The 15,577-nt window shown below is 47.3% G+C and overlaps 1 protein-coding gene across 1 annotated transcript in view; it reads right to left on the reverse strand.

Moving 5' to 3' along the window:
- SIL1 (SIL1 nucleotide exchange factor) overlaps positions 1-15,577 on the reverse strand; it is a 211,409-nt gene that overhangs the window by 146,229 nt on the left and 49,603 nt on the right. The window contains exon 3 of the mRNA XM_028103714.1: positions 9,713-9,848. Within this exon, the coding sequence (XP_027959515.1) occupies positions 9,713-9,848 (136 nt within the window). The remainder of the gene's footprint in view (positions 1-9,712; positions 9,849-15,577) is intronic.

Consider the following 15,577-nt stretch of genomic DNA (forward strand, 5'->3'; position numbering starts at 1 on the left):
AGCCTCTAAAATTCACATTACTTTGTTCCCACATAGACCTCAAATAGCATTGCTTTCAAGCAATGATTTTGCAGATTGAAATCCTGCGAAAAGCAGTGGGATTTGGGACCCTTCACTGATGGACCACGGGCTCCAAAAGAGACCAAGAGGTAACCACTCCTTGACGCAGCACCTTGAGATCTCCATTAAATAATGTATACAAAGCACCAGGGACAAGGGGGGTTCCCCCCAAAAATGTTGGTTTTCCTTCCTTCCCCAACAGCCAGACTAGAGTTCCTGGGTCCTATTCTGCCTCAGTCATTCTTGGTCCTGACAGTCTAGACAACCTCCTCACCCTCTGTCTAAAAAGCCTGACTTGGCAAAGCCAGGATGGCAGAATGGAGATTAACAAGATGATGTTTATACAACATGTGGAGGGCTGCTGGGATGGGGGAATAGAGGTAGTTTTCTTTTTTTCCCCTAGACAAAAAAAAATTTTTATCAATATACCCTATTAGTATTGCACGAAAACTCACCTCTACCCAGATAAACTAATTATGTCTACAGATAATCAAATCTGAAAACTTTTAATCCAAAGAAATGGTTCTTTCCTTTCAAATAACTGCTTATACAAACCCAAAACAAACCATTCTGTAATTAAAGAAATCAAAATACAACTCAATCTTTGTTTGCCCAAATCAACCTATTAGTTTATGAACAGTATCAAAACAAAACCCCACAGGAACAGAAATACAATCAGCCTGATTAGAGCACAAGCACCAAAAGGCTCACAGAGCCCCCTGCACACTAGTTCTGCTTCATTCAGGTTCTATTCAGGGCTACTTAAGATCAGTGGCTCGTAGGGTGCCACTCCAGCTCTGACTTTGGACACTGTCAGGGGCCTAGAAAAGTCTTGATATTCCCTGGTTCAGAAAGGACAAGATTGGAGCAATTTCAGAGGAGCTTCTGGTAAAGCTCTCCAGCTTGCCCCATAGGCCACACAAAGGTCTCCTTACTAATCCCAAGGACATTCCAACAGTCCCCTTAATGATGTGTCTGCCCATTAGGTCTCATACTCCAGCTATCACAGTCTGGGGCTCAGATTGCTCTAGAAAGTCACCAAATCCAATGATCCTGGGCCCCGACAAAGTCAGGCTAGGCTGTCAAACGCCAAAGGGCCTTTTTTTTTTTTTTAAGTAGGCACCGGTGCCCAGCGTGGAGCCCAACTGGGCCCTTCTTGACACGACACCACTTAGTTCTGACCACTTGATTGTCTCCACATCTTCCTCACAGAGGTTCTTCTCATCTCTCCATTCCTCAAGCAACCAATCAGGTCCTTCTCTTGCATCATCCAAGGTAGAAGCCCCACCCTCAGCCTGGCTCAGGAAACTTGAAGCCATCTAAGTGAAGTTTCCTCAGTTTCCCACTACATCCTTCCCATTGATCCTTGTTGTCTCCTAGCTCCTGCTTCTCATTTCCAAGGCTCATCATATTCCCACCAGGCCAACACTTTCTATCTGCCACCTACACAATTTTATCTCATTAATGGTCTCCTCTCTGGGATTTCAAATCTGTCAACACTGATTCCTTTCTCTTCTGCCTTCAAACATACAAAAAAGCTCTCTCTGCTCAGCTTCAGTGACCCTGCCTCTGGGAGGTCTTCCCTTCAGGGCCCCTCCTCTGTGTTCTTACCTAACTATATTCCTGTCTGGGGGTCCTCCTACACCATAAGCCCAGGCAAGCTTTCGATGCCCACCATATTATCTCTACCATCAAGCACTACATCTGGAACATCACTGGAACATACAACAAACGTTAACATAAAATAGACAAGTTTTTTGAGGTCACTACCTCCGAAATTACTGTTTTAGTTCTCTTCTTCCACTTATTCTTAAACACCTCAAACCTAGGAGTTTCTATCATCTTTCTTCATTCCCTCATCTCCCATTCACAGCACAGTCCCTGACTGGACTCAACTACACACTCGTGGTTTACACTTACTTACATTTTTAGTTCTACTGCCTTGTTAGCCCTCCTCCTCATCTCTCCTCTCGCCCTCTCTCCCACCGCCCCCTGTCTCTGACAGAGGGGACTCTGCCCACCACCATCTTCCCATTATTCCCTATCCATCTCTGCCTCTCCAGCCAGGGAGATGTACTCTCACTCTGAGGTCTCTGTTTATGTCATCCCCTTCCCATCCACTCATGCTTCCTACCTGTCCTCTTCTCTACCCAGTCAAATATTACCTCCTATTAAGTTACCAATCAATTCCTACCTCTAGTGCTGTGACAAAAACCAAGAGTGGAGCAGGTTCTGGAAAAGGGCCTCTCATTCCAGCTCCAAGGCAGCCCCTTGAGAGCTATTTCCAGCCCTGGTGAGTCCCAACCTTGGAGACGGCCTGGACAGTCTTAGCCAGCAGAGTGAGGCCAATATTAGAGAAAAAAGGGAAGTCAGAGCTACACAGATTATCTGAGCTAAAGCCAAGCCCTGGACATGAAGGCTGGGACTGGTTTTGGCAGCTAGTTTTCCATAATCCCTACTCCAGTTTAAGTTTTTCATTTCAGCCAGTTTGGGTACCCTGACCTTTGAGAGCTGAGGCTATGCCATTCTGCTAAGTAGTCTTTATTAAACCTCAGAGAGAACAGGTGGATGGAGGAAGCAGAGAAAGGGAAGGGTAAGGGCCTAGGGTAAGCATTAAGCATACAAATGCTTGTTAGAAAGAGGACAGCCAACAGCTGCTCTCCATCACCACCCAAGTCCACAGATTGCAAACTGGACCCTGGCCTACCCCATCCAGGTAACGAAGGCCAAACCCCAAGCAGAGATGCTCTGGCCAGTGCAGAGCTCAGCCAGCTAGTCTCAAAGTGGCCTCAGCCTAGGCAGTGACTGCCATGGAGTTCACAGGCTTTTCTGCCCTGGCCTCCACCTGTTCCCCCAGGAGGTGTGGGATTTGGCTGCTAAGGAGCAGTGGTCAGCCATCTTGGGAGAACGCCACAAATGGGAAATGAGGGCTCACTGAAATGAAGAGATCTAAACCGTACTCATGGAACCTTCTGGGGCCTTCATGTATTCCAGCCCACCTTCCTTTTCACCCCCAGGACAAGGTAATTTGAAGCCCCAGAAAATGCTCTTACGGGCCTCAAAAGGCCTGGCATCCTGCTATGCCCCAAGCAGTTCTCCTGACAAATTCTTATTACCGAGATACAAAAGAGACACTCAGAGCAGAGAATGCGTAACAAAGGCTTCGTAGGTGGTTGTACTGATGGAGATGGGCCAGAAGTATTGGTAGGAAAGAACAAATAAAGCTCTCAGGGAATCCCCAGAAGACCTGAAAGGCTTTGAAATGGAGGGGGGTGGGGGGAAGGCACCATGCAGAAAGAAGTAGCACCAAAGATAAGCCCTGTTGAACACTTCATCCTTTAAAGTTGCTGGAGATAGCAACTTGTGTTCAAGAAAGGAGACAGACTATCCTAACACCACACAAAAACCACCCTGTTTCCTCTATCTGGCCCCTGTTACACCTTTCCAGTACTGCACTCGAGCCAGGGAAAGATCGGCAGAGGCCTACTGCTACATCTCCCTCAGGCCATCACCTTCTAGTGGCAGCCAACAAGTCCCACTGCACCACTCGCATAAGACACAGGAGCTTAGGTATAAACTGCCCTTAACCGATACTCCCATAGTCACCCACTGCTCATGGGCATGTGCACATACGCACACGCTCGAGCACCTGCACGGGAAGGACGGGACAGAAGCAGGTCATACACTTGCGGACCGTCCTGGAAATGAGATGACCCATAAGGAAGATCCCTCCACACCAGGGGAGAAAGGGAGGGTCACCTGCCTCCCAGCCACAGAGCTGGGGAGGTGGCAGAAAGCACTGGGAGCTTTGCCCGAGTCCCACCTCAATTCATTCTGTGGGGTATTAAAAAAAAAAAAAAAAAAAAAAATCTGGTCTTTATCCTTAGTTCCTGGCACAGAGCTCCTAAAACCTTTGGAATTTACTGAGTGACAGGAGTATTTTTTGTTATTCCAGAGTTTATGCTGATGAGATGACTCTTGAGGGGTGGAGGACAGGGAGAAGGCAGCTTTAGATAACTTCAGGATGGGGGCAGGTCACCAGAAAGAGCAAGCCATGATTATACAGTTGGAACTTTTAGCCCCAGCTGCTGACCTCTAGGGAGAGGAGAGAGGGCTGGAGATTGATTATGTCATTGGACATTGGTGATTGAACAGGTGTATGAAATTCAACCTCCATAAAAGCCCCCGAAACACGGTTTCAGAGAGCTTCCAACCTGGTGAACATGCAGAAGTTCTGGGAGAGTGGTGTACCCAGAGATGGCAGGGAAGCTCTGTACCCCTCCCCCAATACCATACCTTGCCCTATGTATCTCTCCCATTTGGCTGTTCCTGAGTTGTATCTTTTACAATAAGCCAACAAACCAGAGTGTGTTCCTGAGTTCCCTGAACTAGGAGGTGTTCTAGCAAATTATCAAACCTGAAGAGGGGATTGCGGGAATTTCCAATTTATAGCTGGTCAGTCATAAATACAGGGTGATCTGGGACTTGGAACTAGCATCTTAAGTAGATGCAGTGTCACTGAGACCTTTAACTTATGGGATCGGACACTACCTCCAGGAATATGGTGTCAGAATTGAACTGCTGGATACACAGGTGGTATCTGAGGACTAAAGAATCATACAGCCCCTTCCAAGTTGCAAGGGGCCAAAGGCCTCCCAGAGACAATCCCACAGAGTCACCCAGACCAGAGTCAGGCGCTCCTTCAGACAGATGTCCAGGGCCTGCAGGAAATCAGATTCCTCTCTTAAATACTTGAAACAGAGTAGTTGGTCTACTATAAATGAGGTTTTTAAAATTCAATTCCCTCCTATTGCTCGTGCAGATCTGAAATGATCTGACCAGATGGCTGGTGCTCTATAATTCTTGGATTGCTCTCATCAGTTGTTGATGATTTGGATTTTTTTTCTTTCCCTTTTCTTTCTTTCTTTTTTTTTTTTTTTTTAACCCCCTCACACGAATGTGTTCCTGCACAGGCTTCCTGCCTGCTCCCATTAAGTGGGCTCTTTGTGCTGATGCCAATATTTCTGAGGTTCTAACAGCCTCCTCTTCGAAGTCAGCTCAGGTCAATAGGGAGCCCCAGGTTTGAGCTTCCCTGAGCACACATGGGGCCAACAAGCAGCACTGGCTGACGGGCAGGACAACAGGGCTCTTTCTCAGGCTGCTTTATCAACCTCCACTGCTCTTTCAGGTCCCCAAGGAAGGCAAGAGAGGTGTATTTTTTTTAAACGATAACTATAGCCACTAACTATTTCCTAGATGCCAAGTCCTGTGTGAAACATTTTATATATGTTAATCTTGTTTTAGTCTCACATCATCTCTGGGAAGCAGATTATTTTCAGATGAGGAAACTAAGGTTCAAAGATTCTCATCAACCTGGCCAAGAACATACAGCTCAAAAAAGAGAATTTTCATGGGGTTGGAAGTTCACCTTCATAAAATTTGACTCACTGTTCCACAGAGATCTCAACAATACGGAGAGAAGGCCCTAGCCTCCCCACACCCTCCTTTGTGCCCTCAGTGAGCACAGGACACTTCCACCAGAACATCCAAAACACTCTAGTGCCTTTTTCTGTCTCTGTATCCTCTGTGAGACTATAAGCTACTGGAAGGTAGGAGTCATGTCTCATTTGCTACTCAAAAAGAGAGCATGGTACAGTGGTGAGGAGCTCAGGCTGGGGGCCAAAGCTTGTTTTGAATTCTGACTCTACCACTTATTGGTCATTTGACTAAGTCACTTCTAAGACTCAGTTCTGTCTATAAAAATGAAGGTAGTTATAGCACCGGCACAATCAACACTCAGCAACTGTGACATATCACCTGTATCTCCGGCTACGAGTATAGTGCCTGGCACAAGCAGAATCTCAGAAATGCCCAGGGAGCAGAGACTCCACCACATTTGGCTGTGACTGGCTTCCTGTAGTAACAAGTACACAGGCACAAAGTCCTGGGTCTCAGGGGTCCTCCAACCCAGAACAAATTTCTGAACTGCTTGCCCAGAACCCATAGGACCTTGCCAGCAAACAGCTTTCCTCTGCTTGCTTGAGAACAGCTGATGCTGAATCCACACTCAAATGGTTGCTGTGCCTCCGTAAGGTGAGACAGATCCCAAAATAAACCAGAAGACAGAGAGAGACAGGAAAATCACTTCCAGGAACAAGCGGCTCACGGTGGGGATGCTGACGGTAATAACAGAGGCAGGCAGACTTCAGCAGAGTGAGCTACAGCTGCTCCAGGGCTGAAAGGCTGGGGCCCAATTCCCACCTGGCCTGGCGGGAAGGCCCATAAAGTCATGCATAGGTCCCCTGGTGTTCCAGGCCACAGCAGGCAGCCTGGAAAACTACCTTCCTATGAGCCCAGACCATGTAGCCCAGGATGCCCTCCTTGGAGGTCTGAGGACAAGAGAGCTGAGGTCCTCCCTTCAGAGACCTGAGGGGACAAAAGTTACCAAACTGGGGATAATACCTGTCAACAAAAACTAGCCATTTTCTTAAAAGTCCCCAAAAGATACTCCATCATCTTCCTTGTGCCAGGTCCCTGACTTCCAGGCAGAAAAAGCTGTGCTAACCCCTTCTCCCTCATCAAAATTCTCTGCAGAGGGAGAGAGGGAGGGCACTTGAGGACCACAGAAGTCTGTCTCATTCACCATAAGTCCCCTTCACCATCGAAGACCAGAGAGGACAGGAAGCCTACACACTCATGCACACTTACTGGCATCCAATTCCACAAATTTAAGGAGTAGCACAAATGGAGAATTTACCATTTAAAATCAGAACTGAGCATACTGACTAGTATCTTAATGTCAAAAATCCTCACAACAGAGAGGACAGGACATTTTCCCCATATCACCAATGGGGAAACTGAAGAGGAGAAGGATTCAGTGACTCGCCCAAGATCCCCTAGATAGCAAAGCTAGGATTTTGAACGCAGGACTGGCTGAGTCTAAAGTCTGTCCTCTTGGTATTATGCTAAGCGAAATAGGTCAATCAGAGAAAGACAATTATCATATGATCTCACTCATATGTGGAATTTGAGAAACAAAACAGAGGAAAACAGAGGAAGGGAGGGAAAAAGAAAATAAGATGAAATCAGAGAGGGAGACAACCATGAGAGACTCTTAATCATAGGAAATAAACAGAGCTGCTGGAAGGGAAGGGGGTGGGGGGATGGGGTAACTGGGTGATGGGCATTAAGGAGGGCACATGATGTGAGGAGCATTGAACTCTACGTCTGAAACTACTAATACACTATATGTTAATTAAATGAATATAAATAAAATAAATAAATATAAATAAATAAATAAAGTCTGTCCTCTTAACTGCTAAATTATATTACCTCCCCAATCATGTACCCATCAAACAAGTTCCTACAACTGGTTACATTCCTTTTAACATTCCTTCAAGTAGCTGTGTTGGAAGCTCCCAGGCAGCACTCAGAATGTGGGGGATTAAATATTATACTCTAATTGAAGGCAAGTGCCAGCTATCCACACAGACCACCGAGGGGTCAATTTGCTGCCAACAGACACACCTACAAAATCTTCTTAATATAACAAACAGAACACCTCAGTCCTGTACCGGGCCCAACAAAGTCTTCTCTGCCTCCACTGGTCTGACTCCACAGCAGCACACTCTGAATCACCCCACATCACACACTCAGGCCAGAATAAGCTTCTCACCTAACCTTCCCTCACCCATCCCACTTTGAGGGTGAATATAGGCAAAAACACTCTTGGGATGGGGCAGGCATGACTAGAACCAGAACTGCTTTGTCCCCTGAGCTGTGGGGCCTGAGTGTCTGTGCTCAATCACAACACACCACTTTTGGGGCAGTTTCAAGGTAATTTGGTGCAGATTTTATAAGAGGCTCTTGAGAAACTAGAAGGTAGAGGGTGATGTCAATGGGGTATCAAGTTAATGTGAAAATCAGTGTTCCACTCTAATTCTCCAGAAGGCACTCAGAGCCCTCAGCTTGCCCTTCTCACAAATGCTCTGGCTCTCCCTCCCCAAGGTTAGAGAGAGGGGCTCTTTTGTTTAAAATTAACACAGCAGCCCAACTGCCAGGTCAGAACTTTCAGGCTTGTTCCACAATGCGGACCAGGGCCTTGAAGGGTGCCGCAGGAAAAGAGATGCTAGGATTAGGGGTCACAGGATATTGACCTCATCTGCTCTAAGCACTTGCCTTTACAAGTGGTATAAGCACTTTTAACCCCAACAAACCAGTGGAAACAGCCCACATATTCCATGCCCCATTCTGGTGAGCCCTCTTGTTTCAGTCCTCAAGGCTCAGGGAGCTCAGTTCTCAGAGAAGCTGTGGGAGGACAGCCAAAGGTCAGATCTGCTGAACCCCATACCGCTGTTTTTTTCTTTTTTTTTTTTAAAGATTTTTATTTATTTGACAGAGAGTGACACAGCAAGAGAGGGAACACAAGCAGGGGGAGTGGCAGAGGGAGAAGCAGGCTCCTCAACAAGCAGGGAGCCCGATGCGGGACTCGATCCCAGGACCCTGGGATCATGACCTGAGCCGAAGGCAGACGCTTAACGACTGAGCCACCCAGGCGCCCCCATACCTCTGTTCTTAAAACCTCCCTCTACCCCATGCCTTGGGCTCCTACTTCACTTGCTTGGTGCTTCATCACTCTTCAGTGGCACCAACGACCTGTATGCAAGCCCAGCAGGAGTGCTAGTGCTACCAGAAAGTTGGCTGGCACGGTGAAGGCTGCCCCTGCCAGCTCAGCAGCAATGGGGGCAGTGAGGACATGGTGATGAATACTGGCTCGGAGCTGATGAAACCACGGTGGCAGCTGCGACGGCTGGCCTCCACCTTGCCACAGTGCAGACTGCAAACAGCCCACTCTTGAGAACAGACCCAAGGGTTCCCATAGTGGGGCTACAGTCAACAAGGCTGGGACTAGAAGGACAAAGGTGAGGAAGGTGGGTCTAGGCTCTGTGGTCAGTGACCTAGGATACATCAGCTGAATGACACAAGTCAACGAGCCTCAGTATTTTCATAGGAAAATGAAGACAATCACAGTTCCTACAGTTGTGAAGACTGAACAAGATTATGCACATGAAGCACCTAACACAGTACCTGAATATGGTAAACTCTCCACAAATGCTGGTTACTTTGTAAGCCATGGGCCCCGGTTCATGAAAGGGCTCGAAAGTTGCTCTTTCTGAGGATGCCCCATTTAGAAACCAGGCCAGGACCAGCCCCTGTTTCTTGGCACAGGTTCCTTTAGCAACAGAACACTCCTGCCCCACACCGGTGCTCAGTACTCTCCCGTGAACAGTATTTCAGCAGCACTGAGCCGAGCAGCAGAGCCTAAAATAGCATTTGCAGAGTGAGGCACATGTCACTGCCTCTTCTGTGTTTCAGAAGCACAAGGAAAGAAAGTTTTCAATCACTTGCTCGGAAAGCTCGACCACCCACCACCTGCCTCCCTTTCAGGGCACTCACATGCCACAATCTCTGTTCTGCTGGAAAATGAAGGTCCCTCAGCCCGGCAGCAGCAGTCATCACTCAGAAGGACCGCACTGTTCCCCTCCAGTGGGCCACAGAGTGACTGCTCTTTCAAAGCAGCCCTGTGGGGACGAAGGACATACATACTTAGAATTCAGAGTATGTTTCACAGGGAGAGGTCTGGGCTGGGTACCTGGCCGAAGGGCCTGCCACTCATGGGTCGGGTGAAACACCTCCAGGACCTCGGGGTCCAGCTCCTCTTCTGCTGTGGTTTCCCTTCTCTCCGCTTCTTTGGTGCTGCTCTTCTCTGGGCTGGTGAGCGCAAACTCCTTCAGAGAGAGGAAAACGCAGGGCATGACCCACCATAGCTAGGCACCAGGCAAACAAAGAACATGGCCTGGGTGGTATACCTTTGTCCCCTCCCCAGCCTTGTTTGGACCCTTCACAAGGTTGGCTTCAGAACCAGTATAAGTGAGGTGATACGGTTAAATGAACACACAGCATGTGTTATGTGTATAGGAGTAAGGAAAAACTTTTGTATATGAGTGAGGAAAAACTCCACAAAGTTCATTACTATCTTTTTTTTAAATTTAATTTAATTTCTTTATTTGACAGAAAGAGCGACAAACCACGAGCACGGAGGAGAGGAAGAAACAGGCTCCCTGCTGAGCAGGAAACCCGACATGGGGCTTGATCCCAGGACCCTGGGATCATGACCTGAGCCGAAGGCAGACTCTCAACCAACTGAGCCACCCAGGTGCCCCAGTTCATTACTATGTCAAGGGGGTTAAGGGAACAACCTGGGGAGAGGGGTTGGCAGAAGGAGACAATAAGAGCCTTTTGCTTTTTTTTACTTGCCATGTTACTAAACTGTGTGATGTCTGGAACTCTCACCTAGTTGCTCTTACAAATAAAAAAAGATGTATTTAAAAGAAAAAAATATATATATGAATGGGAGAACAGGTCTTCAAATGGCCACCCCAGACATACAAAAGCTGCCAGCTGAGGCCTGACTGATTCCTATGCAGCCCAGCAAGGCACAACAAGGGCCTGGCAATTCTCCAGGGTGCCTATAGGGCACGAATGACCTTCTGGGACATTACAATCCACGGTGAAAGGGCTGCAAGTGGGAAGCTGGGAGTCCAGCTGGGCTGAGGGGGGAAGAAGCCAAAGCTGAAAACCAATTCCTAAAACCTGTTTCTTTCCACCCCCTGGAGAGCATGGAGGATTAATGAGATGGTGTCTGTGGAGCACTCTGAGCTCAGGAGACAGAGATGCAAGATAAATACAAAGTATTATTCATTTTGCTCCTTCCCGGAGCTCCCATTCTTCCTGTCCCATTTTTAAATCTTTCTTGCATAAAAGCAGTAGGGCCTCAGGAAACTGTAAACAGAGGGTTCCAGAGCTCTGGGATAGCAAGGAGGAACCCCCACGAGCACACTGGGAGTTTATTTCAGCCTTCAACCCCCCGGAGTCGTCCTCTAATAACAGAGAGCATATTTTGTGAATTCCTATGAACCCAAACCCGAGCTAGGACCTTTACACACATCTCATTTTGGTTTCCCGACAATCCTAACCTTGCATGGGAGGTAGCAATGCATCTCTTCCAAGCAGCACCCCAGCTCCAGATAGGTATCCCCAGCTACCCAGTACCTAAGGGTCTGACCTTTAAGTAACTGTCAGAGGTGTTTAGTTAATGATCATGACAGTGTAAAGCCCCTCCAAGGATTTTTACATTTTAACAAGAAATACAGGCATGAAATTCAGATGGTAGGATTTCAGATCTTGTTAAGGACCAGTAAGGAAGAGATCTTGGACAAGAAGAAGCCCTCAAATCATGTCACAAGTAATGAGAAGCAAAGACTACAGCACAGTGGTTAAGAACTCAAGCTCCACATCACATAACCAAAAGTGCAAATCCTAGTTTCTTGTGACTCCCGGAAAGTTACTTAATTTTCTAAGCCCGCTTTCACATTTGTGAAGTGGAAGTAACAGCGACATCTAGCTCATACATGAGATGAGGCACCACCTTGTAAAACACTAGCCCTGGGTACGTGGTAGGCACTACTCTTATTACCTGTAAAGACAACCATAGCTTCCAGGTTGGGTGAGTCTGTGCTAGGACATCCAATAGTGACTCTACACTATGACAGGACTCAGGTAGGTCAGGTTTGGGTTGTGATCACCTGAGCCGCCTGGCCCATCAAACCTCTTGTACCCCTTCAACATGGAGTTTGCACAGATCTGAGCTCAAAAGAAAACTAGGAGCAGAACAGCAGCCATGCTTGTGGGACTAAAAGAAAGACAGAATGGCAGGAGACATTGGCCAAAAGCTGTTATTTCCTAAGAGCAGGCTCTGTGTCAGTCTCTTTCACCAGCGTGCTCCCATGCCCAGCACAGGACTTAGTTTACTGTCATCCAAGAACAAAGGAAAGAAGGAACAAGCCTCTCCACAGGCAGGTACGTGTTCTGGATGCCTTGCACTGAGGCAAGCCCAAAGAAGCCATTCCCGCTAGAACCCAGGGAGTAGTCCCACATTCCAGAACAAAGACTACCTTGTCCACAAAATAACCCAAACCTGTGTAATCCAGGGCCCATCCATGCTGGTCAGCCTCTGCCATAAGCACCATACACTGGACCATAGGACTAGGGGAATGTTAATAAAATTTACCTCCAAAGTGTGTGGGTCAAAGGCCTCAAGGGGCCAAGGACGGCCGGGTGTCCAACAATGTGCTGTGAAAACTGGAGCCCTCCTGCCTTGACTAAGGAACACAGCTGCTACTCAGCTGGTCAATGAAAAAAAGAAAACAGAGAAACAGATTTTTACATCAACTTTTCTTATTTTAGAACACTAAGAGGGCCAAACTAAACATCTCTAAGCTTTAAACTGCAGCTCTTGTTTTAGTCTATTAGCCAGGTAACTCCTGGCAGGTGTGGCTGTAAGCAAGCAACCAACCAAATTTTCATCACCAAGAGAAGCAGAGAGGCAACAGGAATGGTGATGATGAAAACATGGCAGAAAGCCCTTCAAACTCTAAGCTAAGCCCGTGTTCATTCTCTTGACTAGAGACTGAGAAAGCCTCTTTTCCTAGATTTCATTTAAGGTCAATAGAGTAAATTCAAGAAGGAAACTGATAAACCCCTGAGCCACATGCCTCAAGCCCTAGAGGAGCTAATAATCCCACCACTGCTTCAAATGTTTTTTGAGCTTCCGCTTGGTGTCACCTCTGAACCCGATTTTAAGCTACATACACACACACACGCATGCACACACATGATCTGCCATTATTTTACAGTACAAATCAGTCTTTAGTGCGGGTGATGGAAAATTGGTGCTCCTCTGATCAGCTCACCCTATTCACCAAATCTAACTCTGAGTGACTTTGGACTATTGCCCAAATCACATCTGACAAGCACTGAGGGTGTCAGTCGGTTCAAAAGGGCACTCCAGAAAAGGTTCTGAGAAAAAGCAGGTCACGGGGCATGAGGTTGTAATGGTAACAGCAGCTACCAACCGTAGCTCCAGGCTATAAAGTGCCTTCCATGCCTCACAACTCAGCCAAGTTTCATCTGTGAAGCACACACTTTCATTCCCATTTTACAGATGAGGAGAAGTACGGGGCCTGTGCAAAAAATCACACTGCTAAGAAAAGCAGAGCAGAGATTTAAGTCAGGCCTGCCTGGCTCCAAAGCCCATGCAGGAATTTGGACTCCCTTCAGTGTTTCTGTTCTTAGTCATGTGTCCTAATGGCTATGCCCTGCATGCTGGGGGAATGAAGGGGTAGGGGGGGCAGGGAGATCACCCTAGCATGTCTTCCAGCATATCCTCCACTCCCAGGGGAAAGGGAAGACTTTCATGGACCAAGTAAAAAAACCACAGTCCCAGAGAAAGGACAAGCAAGACTAGCCTCTCTGAGCTTGGGCAGTGTCCTGTGTCCTTTACAGAGATAAAGACCAAGAGGTGACAGAAGCCAGCCATCCCTTGGTCAACTCTCAAGTAAACCCCACATCTCGTGCCCTCTCAGCTGGCTTCTCGGGGCTCCATTCCATGCTGAAACCTCAGCACTCTCTTTTCCCTGCCACCATCACTCCAAATACCAATTTCTTCTCAACTGACTGGCAAGACATTCCAGCTAAGGTGTTAGCTGACAACAGCTTACCATGTCTCACTTCCTTGCACTTGTATCTGCATAAGAGATTCTTAAAGACCAAAGCCTTCAAGATCCAGGAGAATGAATGAATCTCTAATGGTAAGTTGACTGATGCTGTGACAGAGACAAACTGCCAGGGCAACACTCTGGGACAGGATCCGTACCTGACAGAGCCCTACTTTAAACCATAAAAGCAGCCACCCCCTTACTAAAAATAACAGCTGACATTTATTGACCATACTCTGCCAGTCCCAATGCTAGGTGCTCTATATATGTGATCACATTTCATCTACACTGAAATCTTAACAGAAAGGATCAACCCTATTTTCTGGATGAGGAAACAAAACTCAGAAATGGCCAAATTGCCAACGTAGGTGGCAAAAGGGAACTTACCAAGGGTCTGCACTCCTTCCACTGGTCCCACTACCTTCCACATCGCTCACTACCTTCCTGAAGTCCAGGATACCACACAACCACACCCCTTCAGCATCCACACTGCTCCTAAGCTGTGGCACCCCAGAGAGGTAGGACAACAGAATCCAGGAAAGGTGGCTGGCTCCACCTCATACCCTGATACACATACCCTTTCCTGGGTGGCCATTAACCTGCACAAAAGCCCTTGGGGAGGACAATTCCAGGCCACCAGGATCTCTTGCCTGGACTCCAGGCTCTGAAGAAAGGATCATAACCGCCCCCATCTCCCCCACCACCCATTTTCACTGTTGTGAAGGTGGCTGGCTGCATAATTTGGATTTTAAATGCCAACAGGGCAGCAATTTTTATGGTATGAGAGAAAAGATGCTTCAACTCCTACTTGTGCTTAGCACATGATGAAAGATTATGACAAATGGATACAGCTTAGGAACAGACATAAGGATAAAAGTAGCTTCTGTTGATGAAAGTCAGTATTAACATTTTTCTGAGACTAGACTCAATAGAGCTAATATAAATGGGCCAGAATAATTATGGCTCTGAAAACTCATCTATTTGGTTGGACTATTATCCAAAAGGGACTTACTAACACACAGTCCTTAAGCAAATTCATCAGCACGTTTTTGTTAATTGTGCATCTGCTAAAGCTCATGATGGGGAGCACCAGATCCTGATGAGCTGCAGGTTGGGGCAGGGGGACGGGAAGTAGCCCTGATCCCTTGAGACAATTGTGTGCTTTTCTGGCCGAGGCTATGCCAAGGACAGACCCTAACTCATGCTGTGACCGGTCCCACCCTCAGGGGCCAATGGGATCTCATCCTCATTATCCTTGAGGAAAAGGCCAAAAAAAAAAAAAAAAAAAAGAAAAAACCCACAAAAAACAACAACAACAAAAAAACCAGCACCAGTAAGATCTTAGAGAACACTAAAAGCTCAAAAGAATTCGTGACTCCTAACTGCACTTTCTCTTCTGCTCCACGAAGTGGGGAGAAAGGCAGGGAGAAAACAAATGACTTTAGAGAGAAGGTGGAAGCTTGCCATGAGCCAGAGGTGAACCTCAGCTGAGCTGGATTGTTATTAAATTCATCACAATTGTCATTTGCACTTCAAGGCCCTCCTGCTCCAAAGCCTGCAGCACTTACCCAACATTTAGGAGCCCCTGGGGTTGGGGAAGGTGGCCAGGGGAGGGCGAAACTGTCAGAAAGCTGACAGTCAAGGCTTCTCTTGACTGTCAAGGGGGCATTGGGAGCTGGTCAAGGGCAGGCTGTAGCTAGGGCCAGCCAGGGAAACAGGGCCAGGAGCCTTGGCGTGCTACAGCCAGGCCAAGCTCAGAGCCTTCTCGGTCATTCCACTCCTGGCTGTGGCAGTGACAGAAACCCTGAGCTGTTAGGTCTAGGTTAATGAAGAGAGGCCTGGAATGAACAGGGAGAAAAGGACAGAAGGAAAGAGAACAGAGAGAGAGACAGACGGAGAAA

The sequence above is a fragment of the Eumetopias jubatus genome, unplaced genomic scaffold (genome assembly GCF_037043125.1).
Source record: "Eumetopias jubatus isolate StellerSeaLion01/CBP00866 unplaced genomic scaffold, mEumJub1_p1.0 scaffold_5, whole genome shotgun sequence".
Taxonomy (NCBI): Eukaryota; Metazoa; Chordata; class Mammalia; order Carnivora; family Otariidae; genus Eumetopias; species Eumetopias jubatus.